Source organism: Ovis canadensis, chromosome 1 (assembly GCF_042477335.2).
Source record: "Ovis canadensis isolate MfBH-ARS-UI-01 breed Bighorn chromosome 1, ARS-UI_OviCan_v2, whole genome shotgun sequence".
NCBI classification, from domain to species: Eukaryota; Metazoa; Chordata; class Mammalia; order Artiodactyla; family Bovidae; genus Ovis; species Ovis canadensis.
Genome location: NC_091245.1, coordinates 233,489,334 through 233,510,076, shown reverse-complemented (window position 1 = coordinate 233,510,076; position 20,743 = coordinate 233,489,334). Strand labels below are relative to the sequence as shown.

At 37.7% G+C, this 20,743-nt stretch overlaps 1 protein-coding gene across 8 annotated transcripts in view; it reads right to left on the bottom strand.

Annotated features, from left to right (window-relative positions):
* The window catches only part of VEPH1 (ventricular zone expressed PH domain containing 1), a 384,254-nt gene that overhangs the window by 70,529 nt on the left and 292,982 nt on the right, over window positions 1–20,743 (bottom strand). For 2 of the 8 annotated variants that reach the window (XM_069561331.1, XM_069561340.1), the window contains exon 14: window positions 11,195–11,268. The exons of the other annotated variants lie outside the window; for them this stretch is intronic. In XM_069561331.1, the coding sequence (XP_069417432.1) occupies window positions 11,195–11,268 (74 nt within the window). The remainder of the gene's footprint in view (window positions 1–11,194; window positions 11,269–20,743) is intronic. 8 annotated transcript variants of the gene reach the window in all.

The window sequence follows — 20,743 nt, the reverse complement described above, 5'->3', positions numbered from 1 at the left end:
AGAAATTCTACTCCCGGGTATATGTTAGAAGAAAACATTAACTCAAAAAGACTTGCACCACAATGTTCATAGCAGCATTATTTACAATAGTCAAGATATGGAAGCAACTGAAGTGTCCATCAACAGATGAATGTATAAAGACGATGTACACGTATACAATGGAATAATACTCAGCCATGAAAAGAATGAAAATTTTGCTATTTGCGGCAACTTGGAGGGACCTAGACGGAATTATGCTTAGTAAAAGAAGTCAGAGAAAGTGTATGTTATCACTTAACTGTGAAATATAAAAAATAAGTGAACAAATATTTAAAGAGAAAACAGAAATAGTCTCAAAGAGAACAAACTTGTGGTGAAACAAGCAGGGAGAGGGAAGGAAGGAGGGGAAAGATAGGGGCAGGAGACTGAGAGGTACAAACTACTGTGTATAAAATAAATAAGTTATAAGGGTGTATTGTACATCACAAGGAATATGCCAATATCTTATAATAACTATAAATGGAGTATTATCTAAAATAATTTTGAATCACTATGTTGTATACCTAAAACTAATATTGTAAATCACAACTTATCATTCCTCTATGACCACTGACTTATGTTATTCTCTTATTTGCCTTTCAGAAAAGGCCTTTAACACAGAAGTTCTGATTTTGAAACAGTAATTAGGAAAGAAAACACTCCATGTGGGGGCTGGAGATTGCAGGGAAATGGCAGTCTTCCTCAGACCTAAAGTGCAGTTGCTAAACAAGCAAGTTCAACAAGCTGAAATTCCTCTAAATTAGTAATACTCTTTCCCAAATCCTGCCTCATGAGATTCACTGGGAAAATTTTGTCTTTTTTGATAAGTTTAGGTTTTAATTATTTTTGGCTCAGCTGCTTCTTGGATTGAAAACAAAGCAAAAGAAAACAAACATGGAGTAGTCTTTAGGTGAGTGTGTTCTTACACTGTAAGAACATGGAGCTTGCTTGAGAGCCCTGGATCACTTCCTATTTCCTGTTCCCAATTAAATTTCCTGGGATGTTCCTACAGGAAGCTCTTCATATTCATCAACTTTTTGAGTAATCCAGGAACTCTTAGAGCCTGAAAAAGGTATTAGATAGGAACTTTAGATGGAAGGAAGATGTTTCTGCATGTCTGTTAACTGGATAATATCCATTTTCTAAGCATTAAGCAATTGACCTCTGACTTGGAGAAAAACAGAATGGTGGCTGTTACTCACTGATGACTTTGGTGGGAGGAAAACAACAGCCTGTGGACTTCTGTTTCTGTCATCTTAACAATTTAGACCCCCTGAAAGTCTCAGTACAAAACAGCTAGAAATGAGGGATTGAATATAACAGATAGCCTTTAGGATATTTGAAATCTTGAGAACACAGGAGAAACTTCCAGACATCAACAGTGGGGAGGTAGTGCTGTTACCAGGCCCAACCCTGCTCTGGAACATTTGGTAAGCTTGGTAGTCAGGAGGTTTGGGTTTCTGACACATGGCGACAGAGGTTAAGTCTTTGAACTATGCATGGTGGGGATGTAGAACTGAGGCTCTGCATAACTGCTAGCACTCTCAAAAGGCTAGCCACTAGAAAAAAGATGTTCAGGCAAAGAGAAATGACAAGAGATATTGTCTGCTTCTGGACTCTGAGTAGAAAAAAAGAATTCAGGGTGGTCCTAAGATGGCAGAGGAATAGGACGGGGAGACCACTTTCTCCCCCATAAATTCATCAAAAGAACATTTAAACGCTGAGTAAATTCCACAGAACAACTTCTGAATGCCAGCAGAGGACATCAGGCACCCAGAAAAGCAGCCCACTGTCTTCAAAAGAAGGTAGGAAAAAACACAAAAGACAAAAGGAGAGACAAACGAAGTAGGGATGGAGCTCTGTCCCAGGAAGGGAGTCTTAAAAAGAGAGAAGTTTCCAAACACCAGGAAACACTCTCATTGACGAGTCTGTGGTGAGCATTGGAACCACAGAGGGACACATAACTGGGAGGAAAAATAAATAAATAATGAAAACCCAGAGATTATGTGCCCAACGGTAACTCCCCCAGCGGAGAAGCAGTGCAGACGCCTGCATCTGCCACTAGCAAGCGGGGGCTGAGCAGGGAGGCATAGGCTGCATTGTTTAGAGTAAGGGTCTTGCCTGAATGCCCCGAGGGCAATCTGAGGGAACTAACTTGGGCTAGTAAACCAGACTGTGGGATAGCTACCATGCGAAAAGCCCAAAGACACCACCAGGCCTGGCGCACAGGACGAAAGACTGAGCAGAGCTAGCCAGCCTCAGACCATCCCCTTCTGGTGACAGGTAGGCAGAGCCGGAAGGGGGCAATCGCAGCCCTGGCTGCTGCTGCTGCTAAGTCGCTTCAGTCGTGTCCGACTCTGTGTGACCCCATAGACAGCAGCCCACCAGGCTCCCCCGTCCCTGGGATTCTCCAGGTGAGAACACTGGAGTGGGTTGCCATTGCCTTCTCCATTTTAAGTCCTCTATTACTCCTTTAATTTTCATCTTTATAACCTACTATTACTTTGCAAAAAAAGAGAGACCCTATTTTTTAAAGCAAACTTCATATATATAAATTTTATAATTTCTGTGACTTTTTTTCTTTTCTTCAATATTGTATTTTTGAAAATCCAACCTCTAGTCTACATTTTTAATCTTTGCTTTTTGGTATTTGTTATCAATTTTGTACCTTTAAGAACCCAATCTTTAGTACCCATTTTTACTTGGGAGCAAGATTACTGGCTTGACTGCTCTCTCCCCCTTTGGACTCTACTTTTTCTCCACCAGGTTGCCTCTATCTCCTCCCTCCCCCTTCTCTTCTCTACCCAACTCTGTGAATCTCTTTGAGTGTTCCAGACGGTGGAGAACACTTAGGGAACTGGCTGGATTACTGGCCAGATCTGTCTCTTTCCTTTTGATTCCCCCCTTTATCCTCCTGGCCACCTCTGTCTCCTTTCTCCCTCTTCTCTTCTCTGTATAACTCCGTGAACATCTCTGAGTGGTCCAGACTGTGGAGAGCACATAAGGAAGTGATTACTGGTTAGCTTGCTCTCTCCTCTTTTGATTCCACCTCATCTCATTCGGGTCACCTCTAACTCCCCCCTTCCTCTTCTCTTCTCCATGCAACTCTGTGAACCTCTCTGAGTGTCCCTCACTGTGGAGAAACTTCATCTTTAACCTAGATGTTTTATCAATGGTGCTGTATAGATGGAGAAGTCTTGAGGCTACTGTAAAAATAAGACTGAAAACCAGAAGCAGGAGGCTTAAGTCCAAATCCTGAGAACACCAGAGAACTCCTGACTCCAGGGAACATTAATCGACAGGAGCTCATCAAACACCTCCATACCTACACTGAAACCAAGCACCACCCAAGGGCCAACAAGTTCCAGAGCAAGACATACCACACAAATTCTCTAGCAACACAGGAACACAGCCCTGAACTTCAATATACAAGCTGCCCAAAGTCACTCCAAACCCACTGACATCTCATAACTCATTACTGGATACTTCATTGCATTCCAGAGAGAAGAAATCCAGCTCCAACCACCAGAACACCGACATAAGCTTCCCTAACCAGGAAACCTGGACAAGCCACCTGTACAACCCCACCCTCAGCGAGGAAACTCCACAATAAAGAGAACTCCACAAAAGGCCAGAATACAGAAAGGCCACCCCAAATGCAGCAATATAAACAACATGAAGAGACAGAGGAATACCCAGCAGGTAAAGGAACAGGATAAATGCCCACCAAACCAAACAAAAGAGGAAGAGATAGGGAATCTACCTGATAAAGAATTCCAAATAATGATAGTGAAAATGATCCAAAATCTTGAAATAAAAATGGAATCACAGATAAATAGCCTGGAGACAAGGATTGAGAAGATGCAAGAAAGGTTAAACAAGGACCTAGAAGAAATAAAAAAGAGTCAATATATAATGAATAATGCAATAAATGAGATCAAAAACACTCTGGAGGGAACAAATAGTAGAATAATGGAGCAGAAGATAGGATTAGTGAAGTAGAAGATAGAGTGGTAGAAATAAATGAATCAGAGAGGAAAAAAGAAAAACGAATTAAAAGAAATGAGGACAATCCCAGAGACCTCCAGGACAATGTTAAATGCCCCAACAATCATAGAAGTCCCAGAAGAAGACAAAAAGAAAGACCATGAGAAAATGCTTGAGGAGGTAATAGTTGAAAACTTCCCTAAAAGGGGGAAGGAAATAATCACCCAAGTCCAAGAAACCCAGAGAGTCCCAGACAGGATAAACCCAAGGCAAAACACCCCAAGACACATATTAATCAAATTAACAAAGATCAAACACAAAGAACAAATATTAAAAGCAGCAAGGGAAAAACAAATAACACACAAGGGGATTCCCATAAGGATAACAGCTGACCTTTCAATAGAAACTCTTCAGGCCAGGAGGGAATGGCAGCACATACTTAAAAGTGATGAAAGAAAATAACCTACAGCCCAGATTACTGTACCCAGCAAGGATCTCATTCACATATGAAGGAGAAATCAAAAGCTTTACAGACAAGCAAAAGTGGAGAGAATTCAGCACCACCAAACCAGCTCTCCAACAAATGCTAAAGAATCTTCTCTAGACAGGAAACACAAAAAGGATGTATAAACTCGAACCCAAAACAATAAAGTAAATGGCAACGAGATCATACTTATCAATAGTTACCTTAAACGTAAATGTGTTGAATGCCCCAACCAAAAGACAAAGACTGGCTTAATGGATACAAAAACAAGAGCCCTATATATGTTGTCTACAAGAGACCCACCTCAAAACAGGGGACACATACAGACTGAAAGTAAAGGGCTGGAAAAAGATATCCCATGCAAATAGAGACCAAAAGAAAGCAGGAGTAGCAATACTCATATCAGATAAAATAGACTTTAAAACAAAGGATGTGAAAAGAGACAAAGAAGGACACTACATAATGATCAAAGGATCAATCCAAGAAGAAGATATAACAATTATAAATATATATGCATCCAACATAGGAGCACCACAATATGTAAGACAAATGCTAACAAGTATGAAAGGGGAAATTAATGATAACACAATAATAGTGGGAGACTTTAATACCCCACTCACAACTATGGATAGATCAACTAAACAGAAAATTAACAAGGAAACACAAACTTTAAATGATACAATAGACCAGTTAGACCTAATTTATATCTATAGGACATTTCACCCCCAAATAATGAATTTCACCTTTTTCTCAAGTGAACACAGAAACTTCTCCAGGATAGATCACATCCTGGGCCATAAATCTAGCCTTGGTAAATTCAAAAACATTGAAATCATTCCAAACATCTTTTCTGACCACAATGCAATGAGATTAGATCTCAATTACAGGAGAAAAACTATTAAATATTCCAACATATGGAGGCTGAACAACACACTGCTGAATAACCAACAAATCACAGAAGAAATCAAAAAAGAAATCAAAATATGCATAGAAATGAATGAAAATGAAAACACAACAACCCAAAACCTGTGGGACACTATAAAAGCAGTGCTAAGAGGAAGGTTCATAGCAATACAGGCATACCTCAAGAAACAAGAAAAAAGTCAAATAAATAACCTAACTCTACACCTAAAGCTACTAGAAAAGGAAGAAATGAAGAACCTCAGGGTTAGTAGAAGGAAAGAAATCTTAAAAATTAGGGTAGAAATAAATGCAAAAGAAACGAAAGAGACCATAGGAAAAATCAACAAAGCCAAAAGCTGGTTCTTTGAAAGGATAAATAAAATTGACAAACCATTAGCCAGACTCATCAAGAAACAAAGGGAGAAAAATCAAATCAATAAAATTAGAAATGAAAATGGAGAGATCACAACAGACAACACAGAAATACAAAGGATCATAAGAGACTACTATCAGCAATTATATGCCAATAAAATGGACAACGTGGAAGAAATGGACTCTTAGAAAAGTAGAACTTTCCAAAACTGAACCAGGAAGAAATAGAAAATCTTAACAGACCCATCACAAGCACAGAAATTGAAACTGTAATCAGAAATCTTCCAGCAAACAAAAGCCCGGGTCGAGATGGCTTCACAGCTGAATTCTACCAAAAATTTAGAGAAGAGCTAACACTTATCCTACTCAAACTCTTCCAAAAAATTGCAGAGGAAGGTAAACTTCCAAACTCATTCTATGAGGCCACCATCACCCTAATACCAAAACCTGACAAAGATGCCACAAAAAAAGAAAACTACAGGCCAATATCACTGATGAACATAGATGCAAAAGTCCTCAACAAAATTCTAGCAATCAGAATCCAACAACACATTGAAAAGATCATACATCATGACCAAGTGGGCTTTATCCCAGGGGTGCAAGGATTCTTCAATATCTGCAAATCAATCAATGTAATACACCACATTAACAAATTGAAAAATAAAAGCCATATGATTATCTCAATAGATACAGAGAAAGCCTTTGACAAAATTCAACATCCATTTATGATAAAAACTCTCCAGAAATCAGGAATAGAAGGAACATACCTCAACATAATAAAAGCTACATATGACAAACCCACAGCAAACATTATCCTCAATGGTGAAAAACTGAAAGCATTTCCCCTAAAGTCAGGAACAAGACAAGGGTGCCCACTTTTACCACTACTATTCAACATAGTTTTGGAAGTTTTGGCCACAGCAATCAGAGCAGAAAAAGAAATAAAAGGAATCCAAATTGGAAAAGAAGAAGTAAAACTCTCACTGTTTGCAGATGACATGATCCTCTACATAGAAAACCCTAAAGACTCCACCAGAAAATTACTAGACTAATCAATGAATATAGTAAATTGCAGGATATAAAATCAACATGCAGAAATACCTTGCATTCCTATACACTAATAATGAGAAAATAGAGAAATTAAGGAAACTGTTCTATTCACCATTGCAACGAAAAGAATAAAATACTTAGGAATATATCTACTTAAAGAAACTAAAGACCTATATATAGAAAACTATAAAACACTGATGAAAGAAATCAAAGAGGACTCTAATAGATGGAGAAATATACCACGTTCATGGATCAGAAGAATATGGTGAAAATGAGTATACTACCCAAAGCAATCTATAGATTCAATGCAATCCCTATCAACCTACCAATGGTATTTTTCACAGAGCTAGAACAAATAATTTCACAATTTGTATGGAAATACAAAAAACCTCGAATAGCCAAAACAATCTTGAGAAAGAAGAATGGAACTAGAGGAATCAACCTGCCTGACTTCAGGCTCTACTACAAAGCCACAGTCATCAAGACAGTATGGTACTGGCACAAAGACAGAAATATAGATTAATGGAACAAAATAGAAAGCCCAGAGATAAATCCATGCACCTATGGACACCTTATCTTGGACAAAGGAGGCAAGAATATACAATGGAGAAAAGACAATCTCTTTAACAAGTGGTGCTGGGAAAACTGGTCAACCACTTTTAAAAGTGTGAAACTAGAACACTTTCTAACACCATACACAAAAATAAACTCAAAATGGATTAAAGATCTAAATGTAAGACCAGAAACTATAAAACTCCTAGAGGAGAACATAGGCAAAACACTCTCTGACATAAATCACAGCAGGATCCTCTATGACCTACCTCCCAGAGTAATGGAAATTAAAGCAAAAATAAACAAATGGGATCTAATTAAACCTAAAGGCTTTTGCACAATGAAGGAAACTATAAGCAAACTGAAAAGACAGCCTTCAGAGTGGGAGAAAATAATAGCAAATGAAGCAACTGACAAAGAATTAATCTCAAAAATATACAAGCAACTCCTGCAGCTCAATTCCAGAAAAATAAACAACCCAATCAAAAATGGGCCAAAGAACTAAAGAGACATTTCTCCAAAGAAGACATACAGATGGGTAACAAACACATGAAAGGATGCTCAACATCACTCATTATCAGAGAAATGCAAATCAAAACCACAATGAGGCACCATCTCACACTGGTCAGAATGGCTGCTATCCAAAAATTTACAACCAATAAATGCTGGAGAGGGTGTGGAGAAAAGGGAACCCTCTTACACTGTTGGTGGGAATGCAAACTAGTACAGCTACTATGGAGAACAGTGTGGAGATTCCTTAAAAAATTGGAAATAGAACTGCCTTATGACCCAACAGTCCCACTAGTGGGCATACACACTGAGGAAACCAGAATTGAAAGAGACACGTGTACCCCAATGTTCACTGCAGCACTGTTTATAATAGCCAGGACATGGAAGCAACCTAGATGTCCATCAGCAGACGAATGGATAAGAAAGCAGTGGTACATATACACAATGGAGTATTACTCAGCCATCAAAAAGAATACATTTGAATCAGGTCTAATGAGGTGGATGAAACTGGACCCTGTTATACAGAGTGAAGTAAGCCAGAAAGAAAAACACCAATACAGTATACTAACACACATATATGGAATTTAGAAAGATGGTAATGATAACCCTGTATGTGAGACAGCAAAAGAGACACAGATATATAGAACAGTCTTTTGAACTCTGTAGGAGAGGGAGAGGGTGGGATGATTTGGGAGAATGGCATTGAAACATGTATAATATCATATATGAAATGAATTGCCAGTCCAGGTATGGTGCATGATACAGGATGCTTGGGGCTGGTGCACTGGGATGACCCAGAGGGATGGTACAGGGAGGGAGGTGGGAGGGAGGTTCAGGATGGGGAACATGTGTACACCCGTGGCAGATTCATGTTGATGTATGGCAAAACCAATACAATATTGTGAAGTAATTAGCCTCCAATTAAAATACATAAATCTACTAAAAAAAAAGAAAAATAGAATTCAGATCTGTCTATATTATATATCATATATATATATGCATACAAACATACATATATACGTATGTACATATGACCAAAATAACTCCCATAGCATAAATCCCACAGATAAACTTCACCAACATGAACTCGAGCCAAAATTATAAACACATGAAGAAACACGTTACCGAAGGTGAGAGCTAAAAAAACAAGAAGCAATATGATTAGAATTCCCCAAAAGATAATAAAAATGTCACATACAAGATATTTTATTTAAAATAATTAAGTCAGTAAAATATGGACTAAACAATAAAGAAAAGGAATAAGATACTACTTACAAATACTTAGAAGATTAAAAAATGAATAAAATAAAAATCCTAGAGATGAAAATAAAATGATTGAAATGAAAACCCAGTGTACAGGATAAGCAGCTGGGTAGACACAGTCAGAGAAAGAATGAGTGACCAGGAGGTAAATGTAAAAAGATGATGTATAATGACTCAGAGAGTAAAGAATTTGCCTGCAGTGTGGGAGACCCAGGTTCAATCCCTGGGTTGGGAAGATCCCCTGGAGGAGGGCATGGCAACCACTCCAGTTTCCTTGCCTGGATAATCCAATGGACAGAGGAGCCTGGTAGGCTACAGACCATTGGGTCACAAAGAGTCAGACATGACTGAGCAACTAACACTTTCACTTCACTTCCATAGTGCAAAGAGATAAAAAATGTGAGAGATAAAACATGTGGAAGATAAAACGTGTAGATCAAATATACATTTAGAAGGTGTTTCATTCTTTTCCTAGATGTTTTACCCAAAGCACAGGAAAACATATGTCACACACAAAAGAAGTGACAAGAATGTTCACAGCATCCTCACTTGCAAGAGCACAAAACTGGAAACAACTCCAATGTCCACCTGCTAGAGAATAGATAAAAAATGTTGACATATATATACAGTGAAATTGTACTCAGCAATAAAAAGGAATGGACTACTTACTGATGATACACATAATCACATGCTGCTGCTGCTGCTAAGTCACTTCAGTCGTGTCCGACTCTGTGTGACCCCATAGACGGCAGCCCACCAGGCTCCCCCATCCCTGGGATTCTCCAGGCAAGAACACTGGAGTGGGTTGCCATTTCCTTCTTCAATGCATGAAAGTGAAAAGTGAAAGTGAAGTTGCTCAGTCGTGTCAGACCCTCAGCGACCCCATGGACTGCAGCCTTCCAGGCTCCTCCGTCCATGGGATTTTCTAGGCAAGAGTACTGGAGTGGGATGCCATTGCCTTCTCCGCATAATCACATGAATGAATCTTAAAAAATATGTTGGGAGAAGAAGCTAGACACAAAGGAATACAGACTGTATGATCTCATTCATGTGAATTTATTGAACAGAGTAATTTAATATATAGTGGTTGCTGCTACGGAGGAGCATGAGGAACTTTCTGGGGTGGCAGTAGTATTTTATAGCTTGTTTTGGGTATTGATAAAATGGGCTTATACAATTGTCAAAACTCATGAATGAGACCGTTATGATGTGTGAGTTTTATTGTATGTAAATTATATTTCAATAAAAATTAAAAATTTAGAGATAAAACAATAGAAAAGATCAGTGAAACTAAAAGCTGGTTCTTTGGAAAGATAAAACAAAATTGATAACCCTTTAGCCAGATTCATCAAGAAAAAAAGGGAGAGAGCTCAAATCAATAAAATTAGAAATCAAAGAGAAGTTACAACTAACACCACAGAAATAGAGAGAATCATAGTAAAAACAACTATATGCCAATAAATGGACAACCTAGAAGAAATGGACAAATTCTTAGCAAGGCACAAACTTCCAACACTGAACTAGGTAGAAACAGAACATATGAACAGACCAATCACAATTACCGAAATTGAAACTATGATTAAAACTACTCCCAACAAAGTCCAGAATCAGATTGCTTAATAGGTGAATTCTATCAAACATTTAGAGAACAGTTAATACCTATCCTGAAACTCTTCCAAAAAACTGCAGAGGAAGAACCCTCCCAAACTCATTCTACACCATCACTCTGACACCAAAACCAAACAAAGAAACCACAAAAAAAGAAAATTACAGGCCAATATCACTGATGAACATAGATGCAAAAATACTCAATAAAATACTAACAAAAGGAATCCAACAATACCTGAAAAGGATCATATACTATGATCATGTAGGATTTATCCCAGGGATGCAAGGATTCTTCAATATTCACAAATCAATCAGTGTGATACACCATATTAACAAATTGAGTAAAAATTATATGATCATCTCAATAGATGCAGAAAAAGCTTTTGACAAAATTCAACACTCATTTATGATAAAACCCCTGCAGAATGTGGGCATAGAGGAACTTACCTCAACATAATGAAGGCCATATATGACAAATCCACAGCAAACTCGTTCTCAATGGTGAAAAGCTGACTTTTCGTCTAAGATCAGAAATGAGACAAGGATGCCTCTTACTACTTTTATTCAACATGGTTTTGGAAGTCCTAGCCATGGAAATCAGAGGAGAAAAAGAAATAACATGAATTTAAGTTGGAAAAGAAGAAGAAAAACTCGTTGTTTTGCAGATGACATAACTATTGATAGAATGCTAACAGGAAACTATTAGAGCTCAATGGATTTGGTAAAGTTTCAGAACACAAAATTAATAGAGACATCTCTTGCATTCCTTTAACAATGAAAGATGAGAGGAATTAAGGAAAAATCCCTTTTACTATCTCATCAAGAAGAATAAAATACCTAGGAATAAACCTACCTAAGGAGGCAAAAGACCTGTACTCTGGAAACTAAGATGTTAATGAAAGAAACCGAAGATGACACAATCAGATGGAAAGATACCATGAACTTGGATTGAAGAATAAATATTGCCTAAGTGACTATTTCTATCCATGGCAATTTACAGATTCAGTGCAATACCTATCAAATTATGAATGGCATTTTCATAGAACTAGAACAAAAAGTTTTAAAATTTGTATAAAAGAATTAGAATAGCCAAAGCAATCCTAAGAAAGAAAAATGGAGCTAGAGGAATCATATTCCCTGACTTCATGCTATACTACAAAATTATAGTCATCAAAATAGTATGGTACTGGCTCAAAAACAGAAATATAGATCAATGGAACAGAAACCCATATATCTATAGTCAGTTAATCTACAAAAAAGGAGGCAAGAATATACAATGGAGAAAAGACAGTCTCTTCAATAAGTGGTGCTGGGAAAACTAGACAGCTACCTGTAAAAGAATGAAATTAGAACATTGCTTAGCAGAAATCAACACAACATTGTAAAGCAATTCCCCTCCAATTAAAAAATAAAATAAATTTAAAAAACAACACTAACACCATACACAAAAATAAATTCAAAATGGATTAAAGATATAAATGTAAGAGTGGATACTATAAAACTCTTAGAGGAAAACATAGGCAGAACACTCTTTGACATATCTTTTTTGGTATGTAACAACATATCAAACATATGTAGCAAGAGTATCTTTTTTGATCTGTCTCCTAGAGCAATGAAAATGAACAAATGGGATCTAATTAAACTTAAAAGATTTTGCACAGTAAAGGAAACCATAAACAAAATGAAAAGAAAATTCACAGAATGAGACAAAATATTTGTAAACAAAGCAACCAACAGGGATTAATCTCCAAAACACAAAAACAGCTTATGTATCTCTATATCACAAAAGCAAAAAACCAAATAAAAAAGTGGACAGAAGATCTAAATAGACATTTCTTCAAAGAAGAAATACAGATGGCCAAAAAGCACATGCAGTGATTTTCAACATCACTGATTATCAGAGAAAGGCAAATCAAAATTACTATGAGGTTGGGATTCCCTGGTGGTCCAGTGGTTGGGACTCAGTGCTTTCGCTGCTGTGGCCTGGGTTCAGTCCCTGATAAGGGAACTAAGATCCTATAAGCTGCATGGCAAAAAACAAAACAGAATAAAAAATAGCAACAAAAAACCCAAAGCAAACACAATCAGGTATTACCTCACCCTGGTCAGAATGGCCATTATCAAAAAGTCTACAAACAATAAATGCTGGGGGGCGTGTGGAGAAAAGGAAAACCTTCTACACTGTTGGTGAGAATGCAAATTTGCACAATCACTATGGATAACAGTATGGAGGTTCCTTAAAAAACTAAAAGTAGAACAAGCATATGACCCAGCAATGCCACTCCTGGGCATACATCCAGAGAAGACCGTAACTTGAAAAGACACATGTACCCCAATGTTCATTGCAGCACTATTTACAATAGCCAAGACATGGACGCAACTTCAATGTCCATTGAAAGAGGAGTGGATACAGAAATGTGATACATATATTAAAATGCATATTACTCAGCCATAAAAAGAATGAAATATTGCCATTTGCAACAACATGGATGGACCTGGAGACTATTGTACTAGTAAATTACACACAGATAAATATCATATGACATCACTTGTAGGTGGAATCTGAAGAAAATTGATACAAACTTTTTAACAAAACAGAAATGACTCACAGACTCAAAAAAAAACCTTATGATTACCAAAGGGGAAATGTTGGTGGGAAGGAGAGATAAATTAGTTTAGGATTAACATATAACATTATATTAACATATAAGTAACATAATTTATATATTACTATATATGAAATAGATAATTAATAAGGACCTACTATATAGAACAGGGAACCCTACTCAATATTTTGTAATAACCTATATGGGAAAAGAATCTGAAAAAGAATGGATATATGTATATGAGCTTCCCAGGTAGCTCAGGTGGTAAAGAATCTGCCTGCAATATAGGAGACCAGGTTGGATCCCTGGGTCGGGAAGATTCTCTAGAGAAGGGAATGGCAACCCACTTCGGTATTCTTGCCTGGAGAATTCCGTGGATAGAGGAGCTTGGTGAGCTACAGTTCATGGGGTCATGAAGAGCTGGACACGACTGAGCAACTAACTCTTTCACTTTCATATGTATATGAGTAACTGAATCATTTAGCTGTACTCCTGAAATTAATGCAACATTGTAAATTACTATACTCCAATATAAAAGTAAAAAAATAAAATTATACAGCAAATTTCAAATATATGTTTAATATAATTAAATCAGTTATATTTCTCTCCTTAATTAAAAACAGGCTTTTATTCTGTGCCTGTACCAGTTTTGTCAATATAATAATTAAAAACAAAGTGTCACGTGACCAAAAATGTTTGGAAAATTCTGGACTAAATCACGTGCTTTCTGAAAGAGTATTCTGGGAAATGAGTCTGAAAAGATAAGTGGTATCCAACAGTGGGTGGCCTAGATGTCATACAATGAAAATCAGTAAAAGGTTTTAAAACAGGGAAGTTCATGAAAAGATTTTTTTTGTAATAAGTCAACTGGTACTCTGGGAAATTAATTGTAGAAGGAGTTTTTGCATCAATGTTACCCATAACTATTAAGCATTTTATATAATCTCTAACAAATGGATTTTAATCCATTATATAAAATAAGAAATATTGAAAAGCAAAAAAAAGAAACCAACTAGGATACATGACTGGAAAATGTAAAGAGCCCCTAAAATTTCATGTGAAAAGACAGCTTAGTAGAGGAACGGGCAGATAGTGTAAACAGAAATTTCAAAGAAGAGAAAGCCCATAGAGCCAGTAAATACATGGAAAGTGCATAAACTCCCCATCACTACTTTAGCTCCTACTGTTGTTGTTGTTTAGTCGCTGAGTCACTTCTGACTCTTTCGTGACCGCATGGACAGTAACCCACCAGGGTCCTCTGTCCATGGAATTTTTCAGATAAGAATACTGGAGTGGGTTGCCATTTCCTTCTATTAGAAACAGTAAACATTTAAGTATGAAATAATTACAAAATGCTGAGAAGAATGTGAGCAATGGACAATCTGATATGCTGCAAGTGAGAGTTTAAATTGATGCAACGATTCGGAGAATAATTTGGAAATATTTATTTAGCAAAGATAAAACACGACCTAGCAATTCTACTCTTGTTTATATCCTTGACCAGCAGTTGGCCCCAGGACCTTTTTAAATCTTGAAAAATCATCGAGGATACCAAAGACCAGTTGTTTATGTGAGTATTGCTTATTAGTATTGACTGTACTAGAAAATAAAGATGAGGACTTAAAAAAATACATTGTTATTTAAAAAGCAATAATAAGCCCATTACATTAACATGAATAACATATTTTTACAAAATGATTATATTTTCCAAAAATTTTAGTGATCAGGTGGCATTGTTTTATATTTCTGGAAATATCTTTAGGTTGAGCTTAGTAGAAGACAGCTGGTATTTGTTTCTGTATTCAGTCTATAGTTGTTTTCATTGAAGTATGTGAAGAAAATAGACACACAGAGATGGAATCAGAAAAGGGAGGAGCATTTTCAGATAACTGTGGCTTTCCTTCTTTGATACTATACTCCAAACTAAACAAATGGTAGTATTTTAAAGGTCAGTTGAAATTAGGGATTTGAAACTTTATCAACAAACTTGTACTCCATTAAAAAATCTATGGCCTAGGATTCCCTGGTGGTCCAGTGGTTAACAATCTGCCTGCCAATGCAGGGGACATGAGCTTGATCCCTGGTCTGGAAAGATCCCACCTGCTTTGGGGCAACTAAGCCCATGTGCCACAACTACTGAGCCCACACCCCCAAACAAGAGAGGCCACTGCAGTGAGAAGTCTGCACAGTACAGCTAGAGAGCAGCCCGTCCTCATTGCAACTAGAGAGAGCCCACACAAAGCAAGAACCAGTGAAGCCAAAAATAAATAAATAATTAATTAAAAAAAAATCTTATGGTTTATCTTGCACTTTGAAGGGACTTTTTTTTTTTTTAACCCATAGGTCATTTTGTAACATTTTGTATTGGTCATTTAGAAAATATTGGATTACCAAGTTATATAGATTTTTCAAGTGTTGATATATTTAATTACATTATACAGTATAAAAAAATCACCACCTATTTCATCAGAGAAATCTTGAAATACTGAGAAGTTGCTATGGTTACAACTGGATTCAAGTTTTCAAAAATCTGAATATTGGATTCAAAACTCACATCATCAATTTTTGATAAAATGTCTGTCAAACACCCAAGACTGAAATAATCATGGTTTGTCTGCCAGTTATTCTTTCAAATAAAAATATTCCACGAAGAAAAAGTCTTGTTCATCTTGCAACTCAAACAATTGCACAAGCACTTTTCCTTGAGACACTATTGCACTCGGGCACACAACACAGAACTTTGTGCTTACTTTCCATTGTGACACACAGAACATTAAATGAGGCAGACGTAACAGTTGACATTTAAGAAAGTAATACTCTTAAGGAATGTTTTTAAACCCCTAGTGAAGTAGTAAAGAATACAATGACTGCTAGTGGTGCCACCTTGGTTTGTGTAAGACACCAGTTGTGTTGCCTGCCTTGCTTTTATACCAGCTGTGTAAATCTCAACACAATGAAAAAAGTAAGCATGTCTCTGTATTATTATGAAAATGGTTTTGACCTCATGGATTCCCTGAAAGAGTCTTGGGCACATGAGGGGTCTGTTTGACCACACTGTGAGAATCATCAGCCAAAAATTTTGTACATAAAAACTCAATATTTTCATATTTTTTGTCACTGCAAAGACAAGAAACAACCATCATCCAGAAGAAAGATAAAAAATTGAAATGATATGCAAGAGAGTATATACAGCACTGAAAATTGACTAACACTAAATACATCAAGATAGATGTCTCACACGTAACACCTAAAATATTCATGCAATATTACCGCATTTATGTAAAGTTTAAACATATACAGTACAAAACAATAGTATGGTTATATATATGTAGTAAATGTGTAGAAATTCATTGGACATAATTACCAAATTCAGGATAGTTACTTGTGTAAAGTAGAGAATGAATTACATTTGGAGAGGAGATGCACAGGAAGCTTCAAATCCATTTACAATGCTTTTTTCTTAAGAGAACTGGTTATAAGAAGTTCATTTCATTATTGTTTACAGGTCTTTCTATTCTGAATAATTTAATAATAAATAATAGCCTCAGTTCAGTTGCTTAGTCATGTCCGACTCTTTGCGACCCCATGAACTGTAGCATGCCAGGCTTCCCTGTCCTCCCAGAGCTTCCTCAAACTCATGTTCATTGAGTTGGTGATGCCATCCAACCATCTCATCCTCTGTCGTCCCCTTCTCCTCCTGCCTTCAATCCTTCCCAGCATCAGGGTTTTTTCCAATGAGTCAGTTCTTTGCATCATGTGGCCAAAGTACTGGAGCTTCAGTTTCAGCATCAGTCCTTCCAGTGAATATTCAGGACTTATCTCCTTTAGGATGGACTGGTTGGATCTCCTTGCAGCCCGAGGGACTCTCAAGAGTCTTCTCCAACACCACAGTTCAAAAGCATCAATTCTTTGCTGCTCAGCTTTCTTTATAGTTCAGCTCTCACATCCATATATGACCACTGGAAAAAACATAGCTTTGACTAGACAAACCTTTGTTGGCAAAGTAATGTCTCTGCTTTTTAATATGCTATCTAGGTTGGTCACAGCTTTTCTTTCAAGGAGCAAGTGTCTTTTAATTTTATGGCTGCAGTCACCATCTGCAGTGATTTGGGAGCCCCCCCAAATAAAGTCTCTCACTATTTCCATTGTTTCCCCATCTATTTGCCGTGAACTGATGGGACTGGATGCCATGATCTTAGTTTTCTTAATGTTGAGTTTTAAGCCAACTTTTTCACTCTCTTTTCCTTGAATTGAGAAACTCTTTAGTTTTTGTTCACTTTCTGCCATAAGGTGGTATCATTTGCATATCTGAGGTTATTGATATTTCTCCTGACAATCTTGATCCAGCTTGTGCCTCATCCAGCCCAGCATTTCGCATGTTATATTCATTAAGCAGGGTGACAATATACAGCCTTGACATACTCCTTTTCCTATCTGGAACCAGTCTGTTGTTCCATGTCCAGTTATAAATGTTGCTTCTTGACCTGCATACAGATTTCTCAGGAGGCAGGTTAGGTGGTCTGGTATTCCCATCTCTTTAAGAATTATCCACAGTTTGTTGTTATCTGCACAGTCAAAGGCTTTGGTGTAATCAATAAAACAGCAGTAGATATTTTCTGGAACTCTCATGCTTTTTTGATGACCCAGTGGATGTTGGCAGTTTGATCTCTGGTTTCTCTGCCTTTTCCAAATCCAGCTTGAACATCTGGAAGTTCACGGTTCATGTACTGTTGAAGCCGGGCTTGGAGAGTTTTGAGCACTATTTTGCTAGTATGTGAGATGAGTGCAACTGTGTGTTAGTTTGAACATTCTTTGGCATTGCCTTTCTTTGGGATTGGAATGAAAAAGTGACCCTTTCCAGTCTTGTGGCCATTGCTGAGTTTTCCAAATTTGCTGGCATATTGAGTGCAGCACTTTCACAGCATTATCTTTTAGGATTTGAAATAGCTCAACTGGAATTCAATCACCTCCACTAGTTTTGCTTGTAGTGATGTTTTCTAAGGCCCACTTGACTTCACATTCCAGGATGTCTGGCTCTAGGTGAGTGATCACACCATTGTGGTTATCTGGGTCATGAAGATTTTTTTTGTATAGCTCTTCTGTGTATTCTTGCCACTTATTCTTAATATCTTCTGCTTCTGTTAGGTGCATACCATTTCTGTCCTTTATTGTGCCCATCTTTGCATGAAATATTCCCTTGGAATCTCTAATTTTCTTGAAGAGATCTCTAGTTTTTCCCATTCTGTTGTTTTCCTCTATTTCTTTGCATTGATCACTGAGGAAGGCTTTCTTATCTCTCCATGCTATTCTTTGGAACTCTGCATTCAAATAGGTGTATCTTTCCTTTTCTCCTTTGCCTTTCACTTCTCTTCTTTTCTCAGCTATTTGTAAGCCCTCCTTAGACAACCATTTTGCTTTTTTGCATTTCTTTTTCTTGGGACTGTCTTGATCACTGCCTCCTATACAATGTCATGAACCTCTGCCCATAGTTCTTCAGGCACTCTGTTTATCAGATCTAATCCCTTTAATCTATTTGTTACTTCCACTGTATAATCATAAGGGACTTGGTTTAGGTCATACCTAAATGGTCTAGTGGTTTTCCCTACTTTCTTCAATTTAAGTCTGAATTTGGCAATAAGGAGTCCATGATCTGAGCTACAGTCAGCTCCCAGTCTTGTTTTTGTTGACTGTATAGCGCTTGTCTATCTTCGGCTGCAAAGAATATAATCAATCTGATTTCAGTGTTGACCATCTGGTGATGTCTATGTGTAGAGTCTTCTCTGGTGTTGTTGGAAGAGGGTGTTTGCTATGACCAGTGTGTTCTCTTGGCAAAACACTATTAGCTTTTGCCCTGCTTCATTTTGTACTCTAAGGCCAAATTTGTCTGTTATTCCAGATATCTCTTGACTTCCTACTTTTGCATTCTAGTCCCCTATAATGAAAAGGACATCTTTTTTGGGTGTTAGTTCTAGAAAGTCTTGTAGATCTTCATAGAACCATTCAACTTTAGCTTTTCAGCACTACTGGTTGGGGCATAGACTTGAAATACTGTGATATTGAATGGTTTGCCTTGGAAACGAACAGAGATCAATCTGTCATTTTTGAGATCGCATCCAAGTACTGCATTTTGGACTCTTTTGTTGACTACAAGGGCTACTCCATTTCTTCCAAGGGATTCTTGCCCACAGTAGTAGATATAACGGTCATCTGAGTTAAATTCACCCATTCCAGTCCATATTAGTTCACTGATTCCTAAAATGTCAATGTTCACACTTGCCATCTCCTGTTTGACCACCTCCAATCTACCTTGATTCATGGATCTAACATTTCAGGTTCCTATGCAATATTGTTCTTTACAGCATCCGACTTTACTTCCATCACCAGTCACATCCACAGCTGGGCACTGTTTTGGCTTTGGCTCTGTCTCTTCATTCTTTCTGGAGTTATTTCTCCACTCTTCTCCAGTAGCATATTGGGCACCTCCCGACCTGAGGAGTTCATCTTTCAGTGTCCTATCTTTTTGCCTTTTGATACTGTTCATGGGGTTCTCAAGGCAAGAATACTGAAGTAGTTTGCCATTGCCTTCTCCAGTGGACCACATTCTGTCAGACCTCTCCACCATGACCCACAGGGGCAGGGGCTCTGGGTACTGCAATCCTGGGTGTGGCATAAGCTGCCAAGCACATGACCCACAAACTGTGAGTGTCTAGGAGTCTCCAGTGGAGGCGTGGGTTGGCGGTGGCCTGCTGCAGGGTCCAAGGCATGTTGTGTGCATGGATCTTTTGAAGGATGTTGCCATTATCTTCATTATCTCCACCTAGCCTACCTACTCACATATCCTTTCAAATATTAGTACTTGTGGAGTTAAGCAGTTGTATAGGTGAAATATTAATATTGAAACTTTGGCATGTAGATATACAGGCATAGCTCAGAGATATTGCATGTTTGATTCCAGACCACCACACCAAAACAAAATATTGCAATAAAGTGAGTCTCAAGAATTTTTGGTTTCCCAATGCACATAAACAGCTATACTGCACTATACTGCAGTATATTGAGTGTGCAACAGCATTATGTCTAAAAAACAATGTACAAACAATTAATTAAAAAATACTTTATTGCTAAAAAGGTGCTAACCTTCATCTGAGCCTTCTGCAAGTTTTAATCTTTTTCCTGGTGAAGGGTCTTGTCTTGATGTTGATGGCTGTTGACTGATCTGGGTGGTGGTTGCTGAAGGCATGGCTATGTGTTAGTCGCTGAGTTGTGTCTGACTCTTTGTGACCCCGTAGACTGTAGCCCACCAGGCTCCTCTGTCCATGGGATTCTCCAGGCAAGAATACTGGAGTGGGTTGCCATTTCCTCCTCTAGGGGATCTTCCCAACCGAGGGAT